This window comes from Condylostylus longicornis, unplaced genomic scaffold (genome assembly GCF_029603195.1).
Source record: "Condylostylus longicornis isolate FDR11 unplaced genomic scaffold, ASM2960319v2 ptg000033l, whole genome shotgun sequence".
In the NCBI taxonomy this organism is placed as follows: Eukaryota; Metazoa; Arthropoda; class Insecta; order Diptera; family Dolichopodidae; genus Condylostylus; species Condylostylus longicornis.
Genome location: NW_026578002.1, coordinates 537854 through 559380, shown reverse-complemented (window position 1 = coordinate 559380; position 21527 = coordinate 537854). Strand labels below are relative to the sequence as shown.

Sequence of the window (21527 nt, the reverse complement as noted above, 5' to 3'; positions counted from 1 at the left end):
ATTTGTCACAGAATTATTAAGAACTCAAGCATTTTTGTCAAAATTATTCTTTTAAAGAGTTCTTTAGGAATCAGGAAGCCAATTTTTCGAAAAAATTAAGTTCAAAATTCCAATAATAAAATAAATTTGTTACATTTTGTATTTTCAGCCGCAACTATACTGAACGAGTTGTGTTACGTCAAATTTGATATGAAATAATGAACCAAACTAATCTGAGACATTTGTTGCCATGGAGCACTGATTATATTGCTCTCGTTTTGCAGTGTTCATGTATTAAATACAACTGAAATTTTACTGTCGTTATAGGATCTGTAATTTAAAAAAATTTAAATTCGAAATTTTTAGATAAAAACCAAAATAAAGCAAATTTGTAAATTCATTACTAAATATATAATAATACACAAGATTCAAATCGTTTAGCTAAAACAGCGCTATACTTGTATTCATAATAAACAAATGTTGCTAACCTAATTTGTTCATGAGCACAGCTAATTTTTCACAATATAGTATCAAATTAGAATATTTTTAAGTTATAACAAATTAGTACGAGTAACAGAATTAAATCATATAAACTGTTTTGATTTTATAAAATAGTTAAAAACATATTGTATTTTCAATACATTATGTTTTTGCAGTAATGCTTTTCGTAATTATTATTATGCAGTACCTATTGCGTTTATGAAAATCTCTTATATTTGTTTTTACATATGAATTATTTTACATTAATTTTATTAAAATTTTTTCTTACGTATTTTTCTCTAATAATTCCTACATATTATTATTTAAATCAATTTTATTACAGTTTTTTTCATATAGCATTATAAATTAAATAAAATAATATTCTCTTCGTATAAATATTATAAGAGTTACAACAATGTTTCAAATTTATTATTAAAAAAAATATGAGAGGTAATAAAAATATTAATAAAATTTTAACTGGGCAATCATTATATTCGAATTAATTTTTTATGTTGGTCATCATATTTTCTATTTAAATAAAATTTTTATTAAAATTAACTATGATTGACATTTATATTTATATTTAAATTTTATGTTTATTATAGAATCACACCACTAGATGACACCATCATTTAATAATATTTTGTTTTTTTTTTCGAAATAATTAAATTTTTCATATTTAAGTTTAAAATTTCAATTTTTAAATACTTAAATTGTTGCAAATTATAAAATAAATTATTAAATTTAAATTGCAAAAGATTTTTTGATTGAATATTTTTTGATTATTATTAATTGTAAATATTTTGCTTTTTTTTTTTAATTTTTCGCTTTGAAGTTTGAAACCTCAAAGTTGATCGAAAATTCTGAATTTAATAAATTTGTAAAATCTAATACAGTTTTGCTGAGTATATACTTAATTTAAACAAAAAATATATGTAAGAACTTATCTAAGTATACTTAAGTACGCGCAGTACTGAATTAGCAGATATATTTTATCTTTGTATTTTTAATAGCATTAATTTAAATTACAAAATATAAAAAAAGTATTAAATTTTACTTTAGTAATTCATTTTTTATTTGATTTTTATCATTTTAAATCGACATTTCCGTTAAAAACAAAACTATTAACCAAAAATTTGCCTACATAGATGCATTACATATACAGTTATAGTATAATTTGCCATTATAATTCGCACATCCTTAAATTTTAATAGCCTACGCACATATTCAATTTTGTTCTTTTGTACATGTAATTTGATTTCAGAAAAGAAAACAAACTTAAACTTAATAGAAAATGTTAAATTTTTAAATTTTATGAAATAATCATCAGTATTCATTCCAGTCTGTCAAATGAACATGGCAAATTTTTTTTTATCGTTTTTATTTTTTTTCTTTCATATAAAGCTCTTTATATTTCTATCTCTTTTTATTTTATAAAATAATATTGAATTTTGACCACAAAATATTTATCTTGTTGTTTTTGTGTTTTCATCATCATATTTTCGAGACATGAATTTCATTTGTATTCAATATTACATATTTATGTATATTAGTTCAAACACGTGTAATTGTATAAACATACATATATGTATATAAAAAAATATATAATATTATGTAAGTTTGTGTACATACGGTGTATCGTAACATTTAATTCTGTTGAAAAAATCAGAAGTTTAAGTAAAGAATTTTAAAAATCGTATTTATTAATTTGTAGTATTGCCATTTGAAGTATTGCCATAAAGTCATACTTCAATTATCTGAAAAATCTCTTCTTCGTTGGAAATTCTTTTTGTAATTACTTATTAAAAAAGTCCACTTTTAGGAAATTTTACCAAAAACCAACAAAATGTTACTTTTTAAAAGCCTGTATTACACGTTTATAGAAAAATTTCCCCTCAAAATACTTCAAATACCGTTTTTTACCAATTTACCGTATCGAAACCCTAAACATTGTTTTAAACCCGGAAATACATTTTATACAAATTAATGAATGCTATATTTCGCCAGAACAAAGTTTTTGTTTAGATTTGGTCTGCTCCTAAAAGTATGCAACTTTTTTTCATACTATGCCTTTTAATTATGGTATCAATGAAATAATTAAAGTAGACGATTGCGTTTTAAAAATGTATTTTATCTTGTTCAAGAGAAAGCTACTACTTTACAAACAATTGGGTTGACCCAAATTTATTTATAACATACAGATAGTAATAATAATTATTTTACATTCAACCTTAAGGTATCAACAAAAGAATTATTAAGATTTGTTCTCATCTAATATAGGAATTTTTATGATAATAATTATTATCGTAAAAACTGTAGTTTATGCAGTTTTCTATTAAAACGTTGTTTTTAATTTTTACACCCATTTGATATTGAGAGTTTTATGTTTAATTTCCATGTCAATAATATTTAAAATACTTTTATATTGTGTATGTATTAAAATGATACACTGTGTACTTATACTAAAAAAACTAATATAATTCCAAAAAAGAATTGAGTTATTTTTATACTTAAAATGAATAAAAGCGTGTGATATTGCTTCATTTCAAAATTTAAAATTGAAAACGCGTAAATTATTAACGCATTTACAAAACAACAAAATCAGCATAATGAAACAAAAACATGGTTAATATTTAAAAAAAAAATAAAACAGAATTAAAAAAAAGTTTTTGTAAAATGTTTGCCGTCTGTCTGTCTAGTTATGATCTAGAAATTTAAACCAAAAAGAAAATGAAGTCAAATTTTTAAAAATGTTTTTACATTCTCAAGGAGACATTCATCTTAAAGGAAGATGTGGTCCTAATCGAAATTGAACTGTTGAAATTCCTGCATTTAATTCTTATTAATTTTATTGAAAAATAAGGAAACAAATTCAAGGGAACTTTTGCTCTATGTTACCAGAGATTTTAAAAGTATTTTTTGCTAAGAATACTTTTTTTGATATATTAGTGTAGTCCGATAATTAAAATTTGATAAAGTAGTGTAACTGAAATTATATAGTTACTGTAAATTAATAATTGCAATTCGAATTAAGACTTTATTTTTTATTTATGTACTAAAATATTTTTAGAAGAAATACTTACTTAAATAATGAAAATATTGTATGTGCTTGTGTTTTTTCTTTAATGAACTGTGCAAAAATCTTTACAAATTATAAAATTAACCAATACTTAAACATTATTTTGTTTTATATACAGTAAAACATAATTAATTGAACATCGATCCGGTAAGGTACATTTGTGTTTAAAGTGTGTTATCCGGTTAAAAGAATTTCGCCGGATGTTTGAAAATTTCGTGTTAATTCGAAAAATAATTAAGGTTTCTATCTTAATAGTTAGAGGACTCAAAAATTTTACAAAATTATTCATAATAACTTTATGCCATCCATAATTCAATTGAATATGCTGTCTGGATATTCCAAATTGAGCTAGTTTTTTTATAACTTGCACAATTTCAGTAGAACGTTTAGAGTTAATTTTCAGTTTTTTTTGTCCTGACAATTTTTTAAAACTAAATTTAACCAATATGCTCTACTCGTACGTAGTTATGTTGTTTTGTCTTTGTAGTCCAGTTATTTTGTAGCAACATGTATCGCTTAATTAAGTTTAAGCACTTATGAGCAAATAAAGGTTGTGCACTTATCCGAATAACATTATATATAGAATGACATATGTAACGTAAAAATATAAACAAATAACCATCTTGTGCCATTATCCGAATTTCCATTTAAACTTAAAATTTCGTAAATTTCTTTTAACAAGAACAACTCAAAAAATAAGTTTTTGTGCAGTTAAGTGTGAAATTCATTTAAGTGTGTGTCATTTATATTATACTGTCACTGTATATATATGTACTTTTGTATTTAATTCTATAGTCATCAACTAAAACTTATATAACAAGAACACATGAAAAAATTGAAAAAAAAATAAGAAGAAACAATAACAAAACACAACAAAATGAGAACTGGATTTTTTGTTGGTTGACAAAAAAAAATATTTTTTTAAACTAAATTGTACAAAAGTGACCTTAACATTGAACTTGAACGACTTTTCTTTTTGGGCTTTTCTGTTTCTTATACTTTTGTATTGTTATTATTTTTTTCTTTTTTGGTTTTTTAGACATTGTAAAGTTCTCGCCGAACGTGTTTATAAAAATATCTTTGAAAAGCAATTCAATTTAATTTAATTTAAATTCATTTTAAAAATGAATTTTCGCTATTATTACTTTTTTTTTTTTGTTGAGTGCTATAGAAATTTCTTTTCATAATTTTTGTTCTTGTTAAGTTTTGTCAAATTGTTATAAGGTTTATACTTAAAAAATGTAGAAAGTAAAAATTGTTTATTGTTTTGACTTTCGATATTGCTCATTTTTTTGAGTGTAAATAAAATTTTGTGTTTTGTTATTAGATTTTTTTTGACAATTTAAGAAAATAAAAATATTGTACATTTGGCTTTTGCATATTTTGATTATAACAAATAAATTTGTGTATTGTAGTAAAAGGTAATTGACCTAAAATAAATTAAAGCAATCATTCCAACTACAAAATAAATTTTTTACCGTATTACAATTTTCTAATATGCTTATAAATAAATTTAAATGGAATATTTTTTTTATTCAAATTGTCAAGGTTAAAAAATAAAGGATAACGCTCGATAAAATTTTGCATTATAATTTTTAATTTAATTGAATAAAAATTTTATCAATTTAGTTTACAATTCAATTAATGCTCCTAGGGATTAAAATTTTGAAATTACATAGTTACAACAGATTTTCAAAATTTCAAATTTTTTTTAAGATTCTGGACTGTATTGGAACGTTTTTGAATATTGTATGAATGAACGACGAAATAAAATACAAAGAGAAAAATTAAAATTTTTTTTGCTTGAAATTAGCTAAGCCTGCAATTAATAAATCAAATAATGCACTTGCTGAGAACAGTGTACACACAAATACAGTAACTTAATGCAGTATGTACACATCTTATAAACTAACAATAAAACTGGCGTTTTAAAAAAATTTCTTTAAAATTTATATTGTGTAAAATAGATCAAATTTTTTTGTTTATTTTTAAAATGAAAAAATTTAATTACTTTTTTTACAATTAATTAAAATTAATAAATGTTGCTGCATTACCTTCCAGTGTTCTCTCGTTTTTGAAAAAGTTTCCTTATTTTGTTGTACTCTTCTGGAAACCTAAAATTACTTTAAAAAGAAACCTTCGTTTTATTTTTGCTCGCTCTTAAAAAAATTAACTTTTAAATTTATTTAAAGAAAATTATTTATTTTATCCCCTTAATGTTTTTTTCTGTTATTTTTATAGCATTTTATGAATGTTACTGAATCACATTTTTTTTTCACTTTACAGTTCTTCTAATTTTAAACATTCCATTAATTCGAAAAAGAGAGAGAAAGCATCATTAAAACAACCATCTTTGAACATTTCAAATCATGAGTCCCGAAGATGAGGGACAAGAGTATAAGTCAAAGTCAACGTCTACCTCAGTTCCAGTCATATTAGATTTAGCTATGAATAATCATAATAATCATAATAATATCTATAATAGTAATAATAGTTATCCATTAAATAAGATAACATCAAATAGTGCTGCAAAGGCAAAATGGTTGAATTCGTCGAATGCACATGAAACAAATAATATAAATATTACGAATGATTTGGATGAAAATGATCGATACAATAGTGAAACAGATGAAAATCGAAATGCAACAAAACAAAATGGTCATCATCATCATTTGACAAATGGTTCAATAAAAATATTACCAAAAACTCCGAACGGTAGTACAAATAATGGTAAAATCTATTATAATAACAATAATAAAGGTAAATTTTTCAATAATTCAATACTACTTTTATTGAAATTTAATTAATTATTTCAATTATTTATTTTTGTTTATTTTAATTTAGATATTGAAAATAATTTAAATTCAACAGATAATTATTTGCACCAACAGCAAAATAATCATGGCCAATTGGAGAGGCGTGATTCAGCAACAAACGTTTTATCACCTCTTTTGGGAAAAGAGAACCACACAACAAATACAAATCATCATAATAATGATTATAATGATGATTTTGATAGTGATGATAATACATTAAAAAATAATATAACAACTAATAATAAAACAAATACATTACCATTACATGATTCGTTGCCAAATATTAATTCACCTGTCATATATAACGAACAAAGAGAACATCGAAATAATGGAATGAATGGAAGTGGAGGAGGAGGAGGAGGAGGCAATTGCGGAGGTCGAGATAATGTTGAATGGATAAATGACACAGTCGAAAAAAATAATTTAAAAAATAATCTCCATAGGAATAATCATCATTATCGTCATAAAGATAATCTCCATCATCATCACCATAATCATCATCATCAACATAATAATAATGGATCTTTAACTAATGGAAAGAATGCATTAGGTGTAGATAAATTATTAAATGAAAATGATACTTTAACAGATCCAATATTATATAAAACGAAAACAACAAATTATAATGACGATGAAGATGTTGATATTCCCGATACATGTACATGTAGTAATAATAAATTTAACAAAATATCGAATATTTCCGATTATACCGATAATAATTATGAAGATGATAGTGATAATAAAAGTAATTTATCATCATCATCATGTGGTATATTTGGTTGTAATCCAAAATGGGCTAAAAATCTGGCATCAACACACATGTTTATGGTTGTATTTTTATTAGCATGGGTATGTATTGGTATGTTCTCAACATATTTTGTTAGCATAATAACAACAATTGAAAAATTATTTCAAATAAAATCGAGAACAACTGGTATGCTATTAAGTGCTAGTGAATTAGGCCAAATAAGTACAGCTTTACTTTTAACATATTATGCTGGTAGAGGTCATCGGCCCAGATGGATTGCATGTGGTATGGTATTGTTTGCATTGGCGGCATTCGCATGTTCATTACCACATTTTATATTTGGTAGTCAATTAATGCAATCAAATAATTTATTTAATGGTGATAAAAATAGTTTAAATAATAAGAATAATATTGATTTAAATTTATGTTTAAATCCAACATATTCAACAATTATTGGTGATAATTTAACGAATAGCATATTTTTCAATTCAACTCAAAGAAATATTAATGAAGATGAATGTATGCAACATTTAAAAGAAGAACAAGATTCTCACTCAAAAATAACAATAATTGTTATGTGCATATTCTTTTTTAGTTTATTAAGTGCTGGTATTGGACAAACAGCTGTATCAACATTAGGGATACCATATATTGATGATAATGTTGCTAGTAAAGAATCACCAATTTATTTAGGTAAAAATCATGTTTCTTTAAATGCTAAAATATGTTTTGTTAAAAAATTTCTTTATTTTTAAAAAATTTTAATAAAAGGAACCATCAACATTCATCAAAATATGCAATCATCGTTCCATGTCTAGATTATTTTAAAATAAAAATTAAAAAAAAAAATTTTAACTTTTTTATTTTGCTCTATAAAACTATAGCAATAACTATTGGAGTACGAATACTTGGACCAGCAACTGGTTTTATTGTTGGATCATTTTGCACACGAATTTACGTTGATTTGTCAACACCTGATTTTAGTACAAATGATCCAAGATGGATAAGTGCTTGGTGGTTGGGACCTGTTTTAATAGGTACTATAATGATATTGGCTTCGATTGCAATGTTTAGTTTTCCAAAAGAATTACAAGGTAAACGTTCAAAGACAAATTCACCAGAATCAAGTAATGTTGATATCAATAAAGTACAAGAGATAATAGTTGAAGAGAAACCTAAACTCAAAGGTAATGTAGTGATTTTTAAAATTTTTAAAATAATATTTTCATTTTGATTATGTTTTTCTCTCCATCAGATTTTCCAAAAACTCTTAAAAGGCAACTGGGTAATAGTATACTAATGTTTCGAACTGCCTCATCTGTATTTCATATACTGCCAATAGCTGGTTTATATACATTTTTGCCAAAATATTTAGAAACACAATTTAGATTGCCAGCAGCTGATGCAAATTTAATAACTGCATTTGGTGGAATTTTAGTTATGGGCTTTGGTATTATAATTTCTGGTATATTAATATTAAAAATTAATCCATCAGCAAAATCAGTTGCTGCGTGGATTGCATTTACTGCGTTAATGTATTCGGCTGGTATTGCAATATTAATGTTTGTTGGGTGCAATATTGATGACTTCGCTGGGTTATCAAAATATACGATTGAGCATGAAACGTAAGTGCTATTATATGAAATGTTACTTTTGTGAATAATTTTAATAACAATTTTGTAATAATTTTCAAATTTCATATATTCCATTTAGATCAACACCAACATTCTTACCAAGTTGTGATGTTACGTGTGACTGTGATTTTAAAAAATTTTCACCAATATGTGGTGTTGATGGTAAAACATATTTTTCTTCGTGCCATGCTGGTTGTAGTGTAGCTAATTCGAATAGTAATAAAACATATTATACAGATTGCAAATGTATTCCAAATGGTAAGAACAAAAATTATATTTTATTAAATTTAACCGAAACAAAATTATGATCTAACTAAAAATACGGGCTTTACTGAACTAAGACAACTTATATTTAAAAAGAAAAATTAATTAAATTGTAATTAGAAGCGCTTATTAGTATAAAATTCTAGGTTTCGAAAAATATAATATCAATGGTACAGATTTCGAAGCTGTTGGAGGATACTGTGATACTAACTGCAAAAATTTTATTATATTTATTTGTATATTTGCATTTTGTGTATTTATACATTCGACATCTGAAGTTGGTGGTATGCTTGTTATAATGAGATGTACAGATCCGAAAGGTATGCAATTGTTATAATAGATTTCTCTTATGTTGCATACCTTTTACATTTCATATGATTTATAGATAAAGCTATGGCAATGGGAGTAATACAATCTGCGATTGGCTTATTTGGTACTGTTCCTTGTCCAATAATATATGGAGCCGTTGTAGATTCAGCATGTCTTGTATGGACAACAGTTTGTGGTAAACATGGTGCTTGTTCATTATATGATGTTGATAACTTTCGCCATTACTTTTTGGGTAAGTTTCATGGATAAATAAAAATTTTAATGCATTTTCAGTTCATTAAATTACATGATAAAATAATTATTAAGCTTATACTTAACAGTTATATTGATGCAATCAATGAGGCGTGTAATATTTTAAGATGAATTAATTTGAAAATTCTAATTGATAAATTAATCAAATTTAACATGAACCATGCGACCTAAAAGATCTATTATGCCCAATCATATTTGCGTATATTAATACAAAAAATGTTTTAGACTGCCCTAATTTAATTCAGACGAGTTAAAATGTTTCCTTACTCATTTATTCAAAGTATACTTAATTAACATGAATTTTTGTTATAAATTTTTGAAAAATTTAAATCTATTAGAAATAAATATGTAAAAATTTTCTGGAAAATCAAGTTTTATAAATTTGAAAAAATTAGTGGCATAGAATGGACCCCTTTTAGTCGTTTGTTTAGTCAATTTTAAAATTAAAATTATTATTTTTTTAATTATGTATATTTTCTAATGAAATTTCTCATATTTTGTAATTAGTAATTGAACTCTGCGTTTTTACTCAATAATTTTTTAAAAATTCTAAAAATGTTATGTAAACATGTTTTCTGCCAAAACAAAATAACCGAATTTTATGAAAAATTCTGAGCGAATTAGGGCTTTAGCGCATTAAAGCTCTCTTTTTCACTAAATAAAATTCCGAAATACATACATATGTGTATTGAAAATTTTATAAATTTTAATATATCAAATAATATTATACCAAAATACAAGGCTATTGTATATATATGTACATTTTTTTAAAATAATCTTTATGAATTAGTTTAAGGCCCATTAAGCAAAAAATTCTTTTTATGAATTAATTTGAAGATTTTTGTTTCCGATTAAAATAGTCGTCTTAGGAATAAATTTTAAGTTCAAAATATTTCTTAAATATATTTATATAATCACTAAAGATGAATAAATTTTACATATAAATTTAAATTAAAATTTCAAATTGATTATTAAATATTTTATTTTTTTTTGTTTCCTATTTTTGATTTCGATCTTCGCTTCTATTTCGAAATGGATCAAATGCAAATTCACAATTTCTTTATTTCTCTTATTTATTTTATTTTAAATAAAAATCTCAAGGATATTTTATTGCGCAGTTACCAATAAAAAAATATATGTATTTAGGATGGCACTTAATAAATATATTCATAAAAAAACAGTTGCATAAGTTATTAAAATTGAGATTAAAGTATTAAAAAGTGAAAAACGTGTATTGTTTCAGTTGTGGTTATGTAAACAAAATAATAAAAAAAATGAAAATAATAGCACGTTCTTTGGTAATAATAAGATTGTAAATATTTTTGCCTAAAATATTTTACATCTACTTTGTAATCGCTTATGAACTAAAAAAAATATTTTTATAACTATTTGGTAAACTTGTTAAATTGTATATTGTTTTGAAAGCGGTAATTATCCAAATAAATAAAATAAAATTTTTGAATTTTCAGAAATTAATCGTTTTCAGAAAGTTAATTAATATCTCCTTGTTTCTGACTCGTAGCCCCTAAAAATGTGCAAAATAATAAATGTTTTAAATTTGAAATAATCTTTCAAAACCTAGCCGAAAGAGAAATGACTACGTTATAAGTCTAATGACTCCAATAAGTGTTTCTAAATAGTTATACCTCAGATTCAAATACAATAATAAGATAATATACAAAAATTTACAACTCAAAAACATGTCCAGAGAAAAGCAGGTAGACGCAAACATTTTTTCTTCTTCAATACATTGTTTTCGTTTATTAACTCTTAAACTGTTTTCAAGTGAAGTACTTAAAGTTAATGTAGTTGTTTTGCCATTTATATTCAAAAAATGTGTTAAATATTCAATTAACTAAAATGAAATTAATAGATCAACGAAATAGCATAAGATTATATAAAATATATTAAATATGAACAGAAAAAATTTTGATTTTAATTTAAAAAAACATTTAATCAATGATTAATTATTGACTAATTTACGACTAACAGTTGCAAAATATTTTTTGTATTGTAAATGGGTTGAAATACATTTGTTTTACAGAATAATAAAATAAAAAGAATGTACAAATTATGTACCTGACAATAAGCTCACAAATTTCCTTTTGATCAAATTTTCTCAATATGCCATTCAACATTCTCAATATGCTATTTAAAAATAAAAAAAATAATAAAATTAAAATAACGTGCTTAACGCATACTTATAGTACAATTTGAAAAAACAACAGCGCCACCCAAAAAATTAAAAAAAAAAGATATTGGGTAATATTTGCGAAATGTCAGTGTGTGTATACATTATTTTTATAATAAGTACCACAAGACGAATTTCGAATTTATAATGAGTTTTATTTTCCGTTGCTTGGTTTATCAAAGCGTAAAAAGTTAAAAAAAAAACAGAAACATACGTAAAGTAACAACAAACAGTAAGAAAAATAACATTAATTTCTGCCAAATATTTTTATATAAAATAAATTTTTATGGGGTAAATTTTTTAGTTGTCAGTCTAGTAAATGGCCAATAATTTAAAATATTTACAAAATGTGCTCTCTGCAATATATGTACATGAAAATCCACTGTCTTTTTATTCTTTTGACAATGCGACATGTTTAAGTATGTCAAAATTACAGTCATAAATATTTTAAAAAATTTTGCAAATTAAAAAAGTAATTTTTGTTTTAATTTACAGGTATTACATCTGGTATAATGTTTATTGCATTTATTATGGATGTTGTTGTATGGAGTAAAGCTCATCGAATCCATATTGCACCATCAGATGCAACAGATGCATCATCAATAGAGACTGAATTTGAAAAACCAATCAATAAACCTGATTCTTCCGTTTAACACAAACATGCATACAAACAGGAAAAAAATAGAAATCCGGACTAATCAAAATTTTAACAAAATCTTATGCTAAAATGTGTACATTCACATATACACAATATTAATCTCATATAAAATTTCAAAACAAAATTAATATTATAAAGAAAAAATTATGTAGAATTAATAGAAAGAATATTTGTAAGATGACCAAAAAAAAAGAAAAAATAAAAAATAAAAATACCAGTTAAATACCAAAATACACACATTATTAAAATTTAAATCAGATTAAGTTTAAAAAAATAGTAAAAAATAATTAAAATTTTTGGAAAAATTTTTTAATACTTTTAATTGATTTTTCTATTTATATCAAAATTTATTCTGATGTCAGAATTAAAAAATAGAGAAGAAAATTGTTTCTAAGTTTTTAAGAAAAAATTGCATATTCAATATCACAAAATTCTAAAGTATTGGTATTTTAATTAAAAGGAAAAATTATTTATCTGAAAAAATTACATAAATGTCCGGATACTTAAAATGCTTAAAAATTTTTCATTGATTCAAATTTTTTTTTGCTTAATTTTAGCGATATGCTCTGTAAGATTTATTTTTTATCAACTTGGAAAACAATTTTTTTCATTATATTTTTTATTCTTCGGTTTGCTGTAGTATGAGAATAAAGCTAAACATTAGAATGAATTTTTTCAAAATATTTTTTTTTTGTTAAAATTAGGTTGAAATTTGTTATGTTAATTATAATTTAATTGTATAATATTTTAGTTTTAAAATTTCTTATACATTATGCATTTTGTATAACCTTTTTTATTATTATTATTTTTGTTAGCAATATTTTTTTTTTAAGAAACATATCTGTGGTAGTTAGAAATTATGTTAAATCAAAATATTGATTTGAATTAAAATCTTATAGTAGTATTTTAAACATTCGGATTCACAAACTATTTTAAGGTTTAGACCTTATATGTTTTGAAAATTTCATTTAAATAATATTAAAAATATATTATACATAAATAGATTTTAAAAACAAAATTAAGTTAGAATAATTTGCCATAATTTTTAAATTTACAATATTATATATGTAACTAGATAATTTCTTTTTGAATTTGTGCATTATGTAATAAAAAAAAAATCAAAATAATTATTTAATTAAAATTTTTGGTGCAATTTCTCAAAATAACATTAAAATAAAAACAAAAATTTATACAGTAATTTGTAAATTTTAAAAATAATAAATAAATTTATTAATATTGTTTTTATGTCTAATTTTAAAATTCTTAATAAAAATTTTTATAAATTAAATTTTATTAAATAAGAATATTATGATTTAAGCTATATAATTTAAGTATTTCAAATGAAAAATTTTAAAATCAGGTACATTGTTTTTAGTCAAATTTTATGCAATTAAATTTCATTATTCTTTTATATTTAATATTTGAGATAAATTAGTAAATTTCACTATATGTTATTAGAAATCCTATTATCTTTGTAGGACATAAAATCCTGATTGATCAAATTGATAGTACGCATTTCCAATTGGATTCTATGGATAATTTTCCATATGCACCAAAAAAAAGATATGAGATTTTCATATTGAAATCTCTATATAGTTTTTTGAGTGTTAAAGTGCGATTATTTTTGGAATTTGAAAACAAATTGCGAATAGTTTTGGAAACAGCCTACATTTTCCAAGAAGTTTATTAAAATTTTTGAGGAAGAAATTATTTGATACAATGTGTATTAGTTGACATTACTTAACAACGTTTTGGATTGGTACAGCAAATTTTAAAACTTGTTCAATGATGGAGATTTAATTTTAGAAATGGGATTTATTGGAAATAACAGTCGAGTCGGAAATACTTTTTTTTTTACCCTGTTATAAATAGTGCAAGTCATAGTTTTAAAATTTAAATTATTTCAAGTTTTAAATTTTTTTTTATTATTATTATTTTAAATATTAGGCAACTATTTGAAAATAAAATATTAAAACATATTTGGTTCTTTTTATATTTCTAATCTGATTTTTTAAAAATTTCATTATTAAATTAATTTGCAATCAGGTTTATAAAAACAATTGTATAGTAAGAATTGTTACACCTTATTTTAAAATTTGTATTTGTATATAAGCAAAATTTGCTATAATCAAAAATGAATGAGTGACTATATATAAAAAAAAATAAACTTGATTAGTAAGAAATGAATGTAAAATGTATTTTTTAGTCAAGACTCCATTCAAATTGTTATATACGATAAATGTAATAGTATAAAATTTAAATGTTACTATAAATAAGTAAAAAGTTTTTATTTTTACATTAATATACTAATTGTAATATTTTAGTCATACAAATGGACACACATACATAATTGTTGTAAGATTCCTAAAATTGGTTAAAAGCTTTTAAAAAAATTTATCTGAATTATATAAAATTTAATATAGAGTAAAAAAAAATGACTATATAATTTTAGATTTAAAATTTTATTTCTATTATTTTTTTAAAGTAATTAATAGTGTATGTACTTCCTATGTATTTCCAATACTAAATAATTAAAAAGAAAATTCTAAAAATAAATTGTAAAACGTAAATTTTTAGTAATAGGTACACATAAATTAAGAGATAAAACTAAAAAATATTAATTTATATATTGTGTACCTATACTCTAGAAAGTTGGTATTCTAAAAGAATTCGGATAACGTCTTTAATTTGGCAAAATTATTATAAATGCGCATATTAATGTGTATATACATATACATTAATATTAATGTGTATAAATATGATAACTGATAATTAAATCGATAAGATTTCTTTGAAAATTATATGCAAATGAAGTCTTGTTTCAGCCTTCAAATATAATTCTTCTATAACTTACTACATTATTATGCATAATTTTTTGTAACTACATATTGAAAATTAGTACATTATTATACTGCTTTCAGAACATTTTATTTAAAACAAGAAATAGAAGACGAGCTTTTAATATTTGAACTAAAAAAATCTAAACAGATTTAAATTAAGTATTCAATGAAAATTCATATTGAAAAATTAAAAAAGTTATAAAATAAAGTAATCTTCATTTCTCAGTAAATTACCTACATACATACATAATTACAAATTCAAATTACGAAATTAGTATCATCTTTGCGACAGAACCAACACATAAGCGCAAAAAAGTAGATTTTTCACGGTGTAAATAAATACATATTTTTATAAAAAAAATAGAGTACGTATAGGGTGGGGACTGATACAATATATCAAGAATCATTCTATTAAATCTATCAAAGATAGATAGAATTCAAAGCGTCGTATATCGTGTTGCAATAACGATATTTAATTTTCAAAAATTTAAATAATTTTGGATCGTATAGCAATATTTTTTATTTTTTGTAATAACGCAATAGAATCTGAATATTTTTACAATATTTTGTTAAAATAATTATTTCATATATTTATGTAATCAGTTAAATAAAAATACCTTTAAGAGGTCTATATTACATATGTATATGTACTAAAATAAAAAAAAAAATATGAACAAAAACTTTAAATTTTAATTGTATACTTTAAATATACCCATGTATGTATATATTTTTGTACTTTTATTGATTATACAATGAAAACATTAATTTTAAGTTAATTTTAAAAAAAAACATTTATACATGTTTCTTTTTTTAAATTTGTAAAATTTTATCTCATAATAAGTAAGAAAAGAAATAAAATATATGTTTGTATATTAATTGTATTTGAATGATTACCTTTAAATAAAGTTAAATGATGAAAAAATTATACATAAATATGACTAAAAAAAAGAATAAATATGATTTATGTAACAAAATTTCTTTCTTCACATGATTTTCAATTTACACTGAATAATTTCTAATAAAAATTTTTCATTTAAGAAAACTATTTACATATGAAATTTTCTTCATATACTTTTGGTCCACCCAATACACACATTAACTTAAAAAAAATCAGATTTGAATATCACCGAAAATCTGGATTAACAACAGTAGTCTTTCGACGCTCTGCTTTTGCAATAAATCAACTGTCAAAAAGTACTGTCAAAATTAGTTAACGAGTCAATACCCAAATTGCAAAAATAAAAAACTTTAACATTTTCCAAATCTGATACTGATTTTTTTCTTAAATTTCCAAATGAATGTTGTTAATAAAAAAAAAATATTTATAATTTTATAAAATTGCAAAATATGTTACAATTTTTAAGTAATAAGAAAATCATATATGAAAAATGTTTGATTTCATTTTAACAAAAGGAGACCTCTTCTACAGTTTGTTTATCCATATGAACATTTCTTATTTATTCATTTAACGGTATTCAATAAATGTTTTGAGAAATAAATCTTTGTGGAAATTGCTTTGGGTAAAAATTGAAGAAGGCACCTATAAGGTAGACAAATCAAGAAGAAAGTTTCTCTTTGAATTTTTTATTTCAAAATTTAGAGCACTATCGGCGTCACAAATATATATTCCTTGTACGTAAATTTTTTTTCAAATATAATTCAAAAAAAAGTATGTTTTCTTTGAATTATATCAATATGTCAGTTTAGATTTTCAATTTTGATGTTAAAATTTTTAGTATGAAATTTTCTAGATCAAAAAATTTTAATTGTCCTCTGAGTCAAAAAGTATGTAAGGAAATAAAAAATCACAATGAAGATTCTGAGGTTTCAAAAGTTTCCAAAAAAATAAATTCAAGAAATCCATATTTAAATTATTTTAAAGAATTTTATTCTCAACGCGGCGGAAATGTGTTAGAATCTGCAAAGGGTATGTTTTAAAAATTTGAAAATATGGTGGTTGTTTAATTTATAAATAAGAGATATAAAAGAACAATAAAATTACATTACGTACTTACAAAGTATATAATATTGTTGCTAAAATTGGAATCTAAAGAAATAAAGATTGATGAATTCTGTTTCGTTTGACCAAAAACTATTAAAAAAGTTCGTTTATAAATTTTCTTTAATTGAATTTCAAATTTCGCAATATGAATATATTTGTATGTATGTATGTATAATTAGATTCCAACTGCAAGTTTAAAAATAAAATATTTGCTCTAGGAACCTTACAAAAAAAATAATATATTCATAAATTTTAGAAGCTGGCATGAATTGGAAAAAAATGACAGCAACTGAAAAACGTCCATATATTTTAATGGCAAGCAATTCAAAATATGTTTACTATAGCAAAAATAAGTTAATCAATAAACTTTTCAAAATTTTTGATGACGAGAACGAAGAAATCATGTCAACGCAAAATATTTTAACGAGGAACCCTTTCATAAATTATTTTGTAGAACATATTAAAAATAATTATGTTTTATCAAAAACTCCTATCGATATTGTAAAAGAAACGTCGAAAAAATGGAAAAGCATGTCGGCAGAAGAGAAAAATTTATATCACGGTGTGGCTAAAAACGCAATCCATAAATTTTATTTTAAAAATAAACGTCTAAACAAAGTAATAAATTGTGTCAAACAAATTTCAATTTCTAAAAATAAAGAGCATATTGAATTGGGATTTTTTAACATTTTTAAAATCATTAAACGTTGGCAACATGATACTTACCGTGATATATGTGGCAATTTAAGAAGGCAATATCTTAATTGAAAGTTCTTTAATTTAGTAGTTCTATTTATGACTGAAAAGCAATAATTTATCTTAATGTACATAAATAAAAATAAAAAATAAAAATAAATAAAAAAACAATTCTGAATTTTTCTCTTTTGCATATAAATGCATTTGAGATCTACTTATTCAGACATAAATGTGGGAACGACGCGAAAGTAACGACAAAAGTTATGTTGGGTTATATAACTATTGTTCAAAAATTTGTTAAACTTTTACATATTAAAATTATTTGTGATTAATTTATTGTGATGAAGCATTAAAGCTATATGCAGAAATGAAAAAAAAACAGGAAAAAAATCTTTCTAATTAGAAAAATGAAGAAAAAAAATTCTAATTAGTAAAATGAAAAATTCGATTGACAAAATTAAATTTTTAAATTTTAATTATTTTAATTATTAAGAGAAAAAACAAATAAAAAAAAGCCTAAAAGTAAAAATAAACGCTATTAATTTATACAAATTTTGTTAATTTATATATATTGTATAATTAACTAGCTAAGTGTAAATTAAACTTTTATGCTTGCAGACTACGTCTGACAGAAATATATTTTTGTTATGTCAAGTTGCAGACCATTCTAAAATTAAAATCAGTTAAAAAATCCACCAATATAAACTTAGCTTTTGAAATATTCTTGCATTATTTTACACTATAATGGCAACATTGAATTGAAAACAATTTAATGAAGTATAGAAATGTCAAAACTTTAGGAGAAAGTGCATTGTGAAGAAAAAAAGTTGTAGAGAAATATTTTAAAATTCATTAAAAAACAACTGCATTTGTCAATAAAAAATTGTCTCCTTTGGTTTAAAAAATTAGTTTATTATTTTGGAATATATTACTCCAATATTTTTTATTATTATAAAGATGAACATGGATGATCAAAATTGGATTGGCCAAGCAGTCTCAATTCAATGTAAGACAAAATTAATATTTGCGTAGTACAAAATAAAACTGATTGTAAGATATTTTTTTTCGTTTCATAATTTCAGGTGATGGTTCTTTAGGTGTTTTCCAGGGTACTATAAAAGATATATCAATGGAGCAAATAACTATTGTCCGCGCTTTTAGAAATGGTGTGCCCTTACGAAAACAAGATGCTGAAGTTACATTAAGGTAATGATAAGAGACAAATATTTAAACCTGAAAAACAGAAATGTTCGCTCATTAAGTTAGATATATGATTTTAAATGTTGAAGCGCCACATATTTTTCAATGTTTAAAACACCACTATTCTTTAATTTAAGTGCATCGGATATACGAAAAATTGAGCTTATTCCGACCTATAATGCGCCCAGTACCGTTGCACCTACAGTAATTAATAAACCGACTCCCGTTAAACAACCTAATTTCGGAGCCATTAGCAAGAAAAGCCAGGAAAGTATTCTGGCTAATAAAGTTTCCAATATGAAATTAACAAATGGGCAGAAAAGGTAAATTAATTTCAGATTTTTATTTTTTACTATATATTTTTAATAATTTAAGATCACCAACCTTTGAAAAAAGTTATAAACAACCACCGAATGGTACATCTCAACCATCTTTTTCACAACAACCAACACAAAATTCTACTGAAGTATCATCCTCATCTTTGCCAATAATAAATAACATTAGATCTAATAATAAGCAAATTCCATCAGTATCAAGTTCAAGTGTAGCGAAATTTTTTGGTAATATGATTCCTAGTAAAGTAGAAGTTAAAATGGGCGCCACATTGACTAGCAATTTAAATGATCAATTGTCATGTCCAACCAATTCAATGAGTGATCGTAATTTAAGTAAACCAATAGAAATAACGGCTGGCAAACCGTTACCTACTAATAATTCAATTTCTACCACTCCAATGAAAAATAGTGTTTCGGATCGAAAAGTAAATAAATCTCAGAGAAGGCAAGATGTCAATAGTCAAACTTTTGGTACCCCAGTAGATGACCCTATAATGGACGAAGAATTTGATTTTGAAGGTAATTTAGCGCTTTTTGATAAACAAGCTATATGGGATACGATAGAAGCTGGGCAAAAGCCCGACTTAGTAAGGCAAGCAGTTTCAGCGCAACGTAATAAAAAATATCGGCATGATGAAAACATTTTAACTCCTGAACCTATTCAATTTAGGCAAATACAATCCCATCCACAGGACTCAAATTCGACTGATTTTGTTACCGGTATACTATTATTATAACACAATTTTTGTTGGCTCTCATTTATTTAAATTTACTTATATTTAGATGAAGGTTTAATCATTCCTACAATACCATTAGCCGTGCGTAATAAAATTCAAGATGTTGCTGAAAGAAATGGTTTAACTCGGGAACGGCAAATGGATATTATGGCCAGAGGAATAGCGGATTTAGCAATTTTATTATTAGGTGGGGCTCGTCGTTTGACTCCAAACAACCGCCATCAATGGCCAAAAATCACTATTATTTCGGATAAACCACAGAATGATAGGTATAAAATTGATATACATCTGTTAACTTACAACTTATATACACATCAAAATATTCATACAGGCTAAGTGAAATAGCAGCGACTACTGGTAGACAGTTAGCGTCACATGGTTTAAAAGTTTGCATTTATATTAAGGATCAAAAGCCAGAAAATTCGAATGTAGAAGTAGAATTATTCAAAGCAACTGATAATTCCGTCGTTAGTTCGGTTTCTGGTAGATTAAATGACTTTTATTTTATTTATTTTTCTAATTTGTTTTTTTTTTAATACAGAACTACCATCATCTGATCTTGTTATCCTGTCTGTAAGTTCCAATAGCTTATTTCCTCCTGTTAAACGTTGGATAGGGGATAATAGGTAAATATAGTTGTTTAATTAAAAAAAATACTTGTATTGTAATATATACTTTGGTTTGTATATTTTAGATCTGTTATACTAGCTATTGATCCACCAGTTCATGGTTTACTTGATGTTAATATTAAAGCATCAATTTTACCAATTTTGCCATTAAATAGTATATCTATGGCCTGCGGTAAATTGTATTTGTGTAATTTAGGAATTCCTGACAAATTTTATCGCGACGCTGGTATTAAGTACAAAAGTCCATTTGGACATAAATTTGTGATACCAATTCACACAAATAATGACTGAAAATTATAAAATAAGGTTTTTAATTAACGAAAAATGTAGAAGTATTTAATGTTGTAAATTGAGGCCTTTGTAGAAGGCAGTTAAAATATCATTTTTATAAATGTGTACATCTAAAAATTCTTTTTTTTTCTTTGCTTTGATTTTACCTTTATAGTTTCTTGTGCTGTTTAAAGCAGACCATTATAAGTACAATATTGCAGTCTTATTGATTTTCAAAAATTTTAAAACAATCTACATTTTTATGGACATTATATTTTAAAAAAATTATTTTGGCTGGTTTTATACTTAAAAAAATTATAATTTTCAACTCGAAATTGTATTAATTTTAAGGGAAGGTTATTGTAACTGAAACCAGTAATATATGTA

General features: G+C 23.7%; 2 protein-coding genes across 3 annotated transcripts in view; both read left to right on the top strand.

Moving 5' to 3' along the window:
• The window catches only part of LOC129608599 (solute carrier organic anion transporter family member 74D), a 76811-nt gene extending 64035 nt beyond the window's left edge, over positions 1-12776 (top strand). For both annotated transcript variants that reach the window (XM_055520218.1, XM_055520219.1), the window contains exons 3-10: positions 5825-6298; positions 6383-7795; positions 7987-8289; positions 8358-8727; positions 8816-8994; positions 9147-9320; positions 9386-9562; positions 12269-12776. In XM_055520218.1, coding sequence (XP_055376193.1) covers positions 5908-6298; positions 6383-7795; positions 7987-8289; positions 8358-8727; positions 8816-8994; positions 9147-9320; positions 9386-9562; positions 12269-12426 — 3165 coding nt within the window. In that variant the 5' untranslated portion in view covers positions 5825-5907 and the 3' untranslated portion in view covers positions 12427-12776. The remainder of the gene's footprint in view (positions 1-5824; positions 6299-6382; positions 7796-7986; positions 8290-8357; positions 8728-8815; positions 8995-9146; positions 9321-9385; positions 9563-12268) is intronic.
• Positions 12777-18770: 5994 nt separating this feature from the next.
• On the top strand, positions 18771-21437 carry LOC129608656 (enhancer of mRNA-decapping protein 3). The gene is made up of 8 exons (XM_055520313.1): positions 18771-18975; positions 19052-19175; positions 19307-19492; positions 19545-20224; positions 20288-20510; positions 20573-20724; positions 20783-20867; positions 20936-21437. The coding sequence occupies exons 1-8, from the start codon at positions 18927-18929 to the stop codon at positions 21159-21161; spliced, it is 1725 nt and encodes a 574-aa protein (XP_055376288.1). The 5' UTR covers positions 18771-18926; the 3' UTR covers positions 21162-21437.
• Positions 21438-21527: the final 90 nt, after the last annotated feature.

What these genes read in the sequence shown, in the direction of transcription:
- LOC129608656 (XM_055520313.1), top strand. Translation starts at nt 18,927, where the DNA reads ATGAACATGGATGATCAAAATTGGATTGGCCAAGCAGTCTCAATTCAA. An exon ending in CCAAGCAGTCTCAATTCAAT is followed by an intron (nt 18,976 to 19,051) that starts GTAAGACAAAAT and finishes TCATAATTTCAG; the next exon opens with GTGATGGTTCTTTAGGTGTT. An exon ending in CGTCGTTAGTTCGGTTTCTG is followed by an intron (nt 20,725 to 20,782) that starts GTAGATTAAATG and finishes TTTTTAATACAG; the next exon opens with AACTACCATCATCTGATCTT.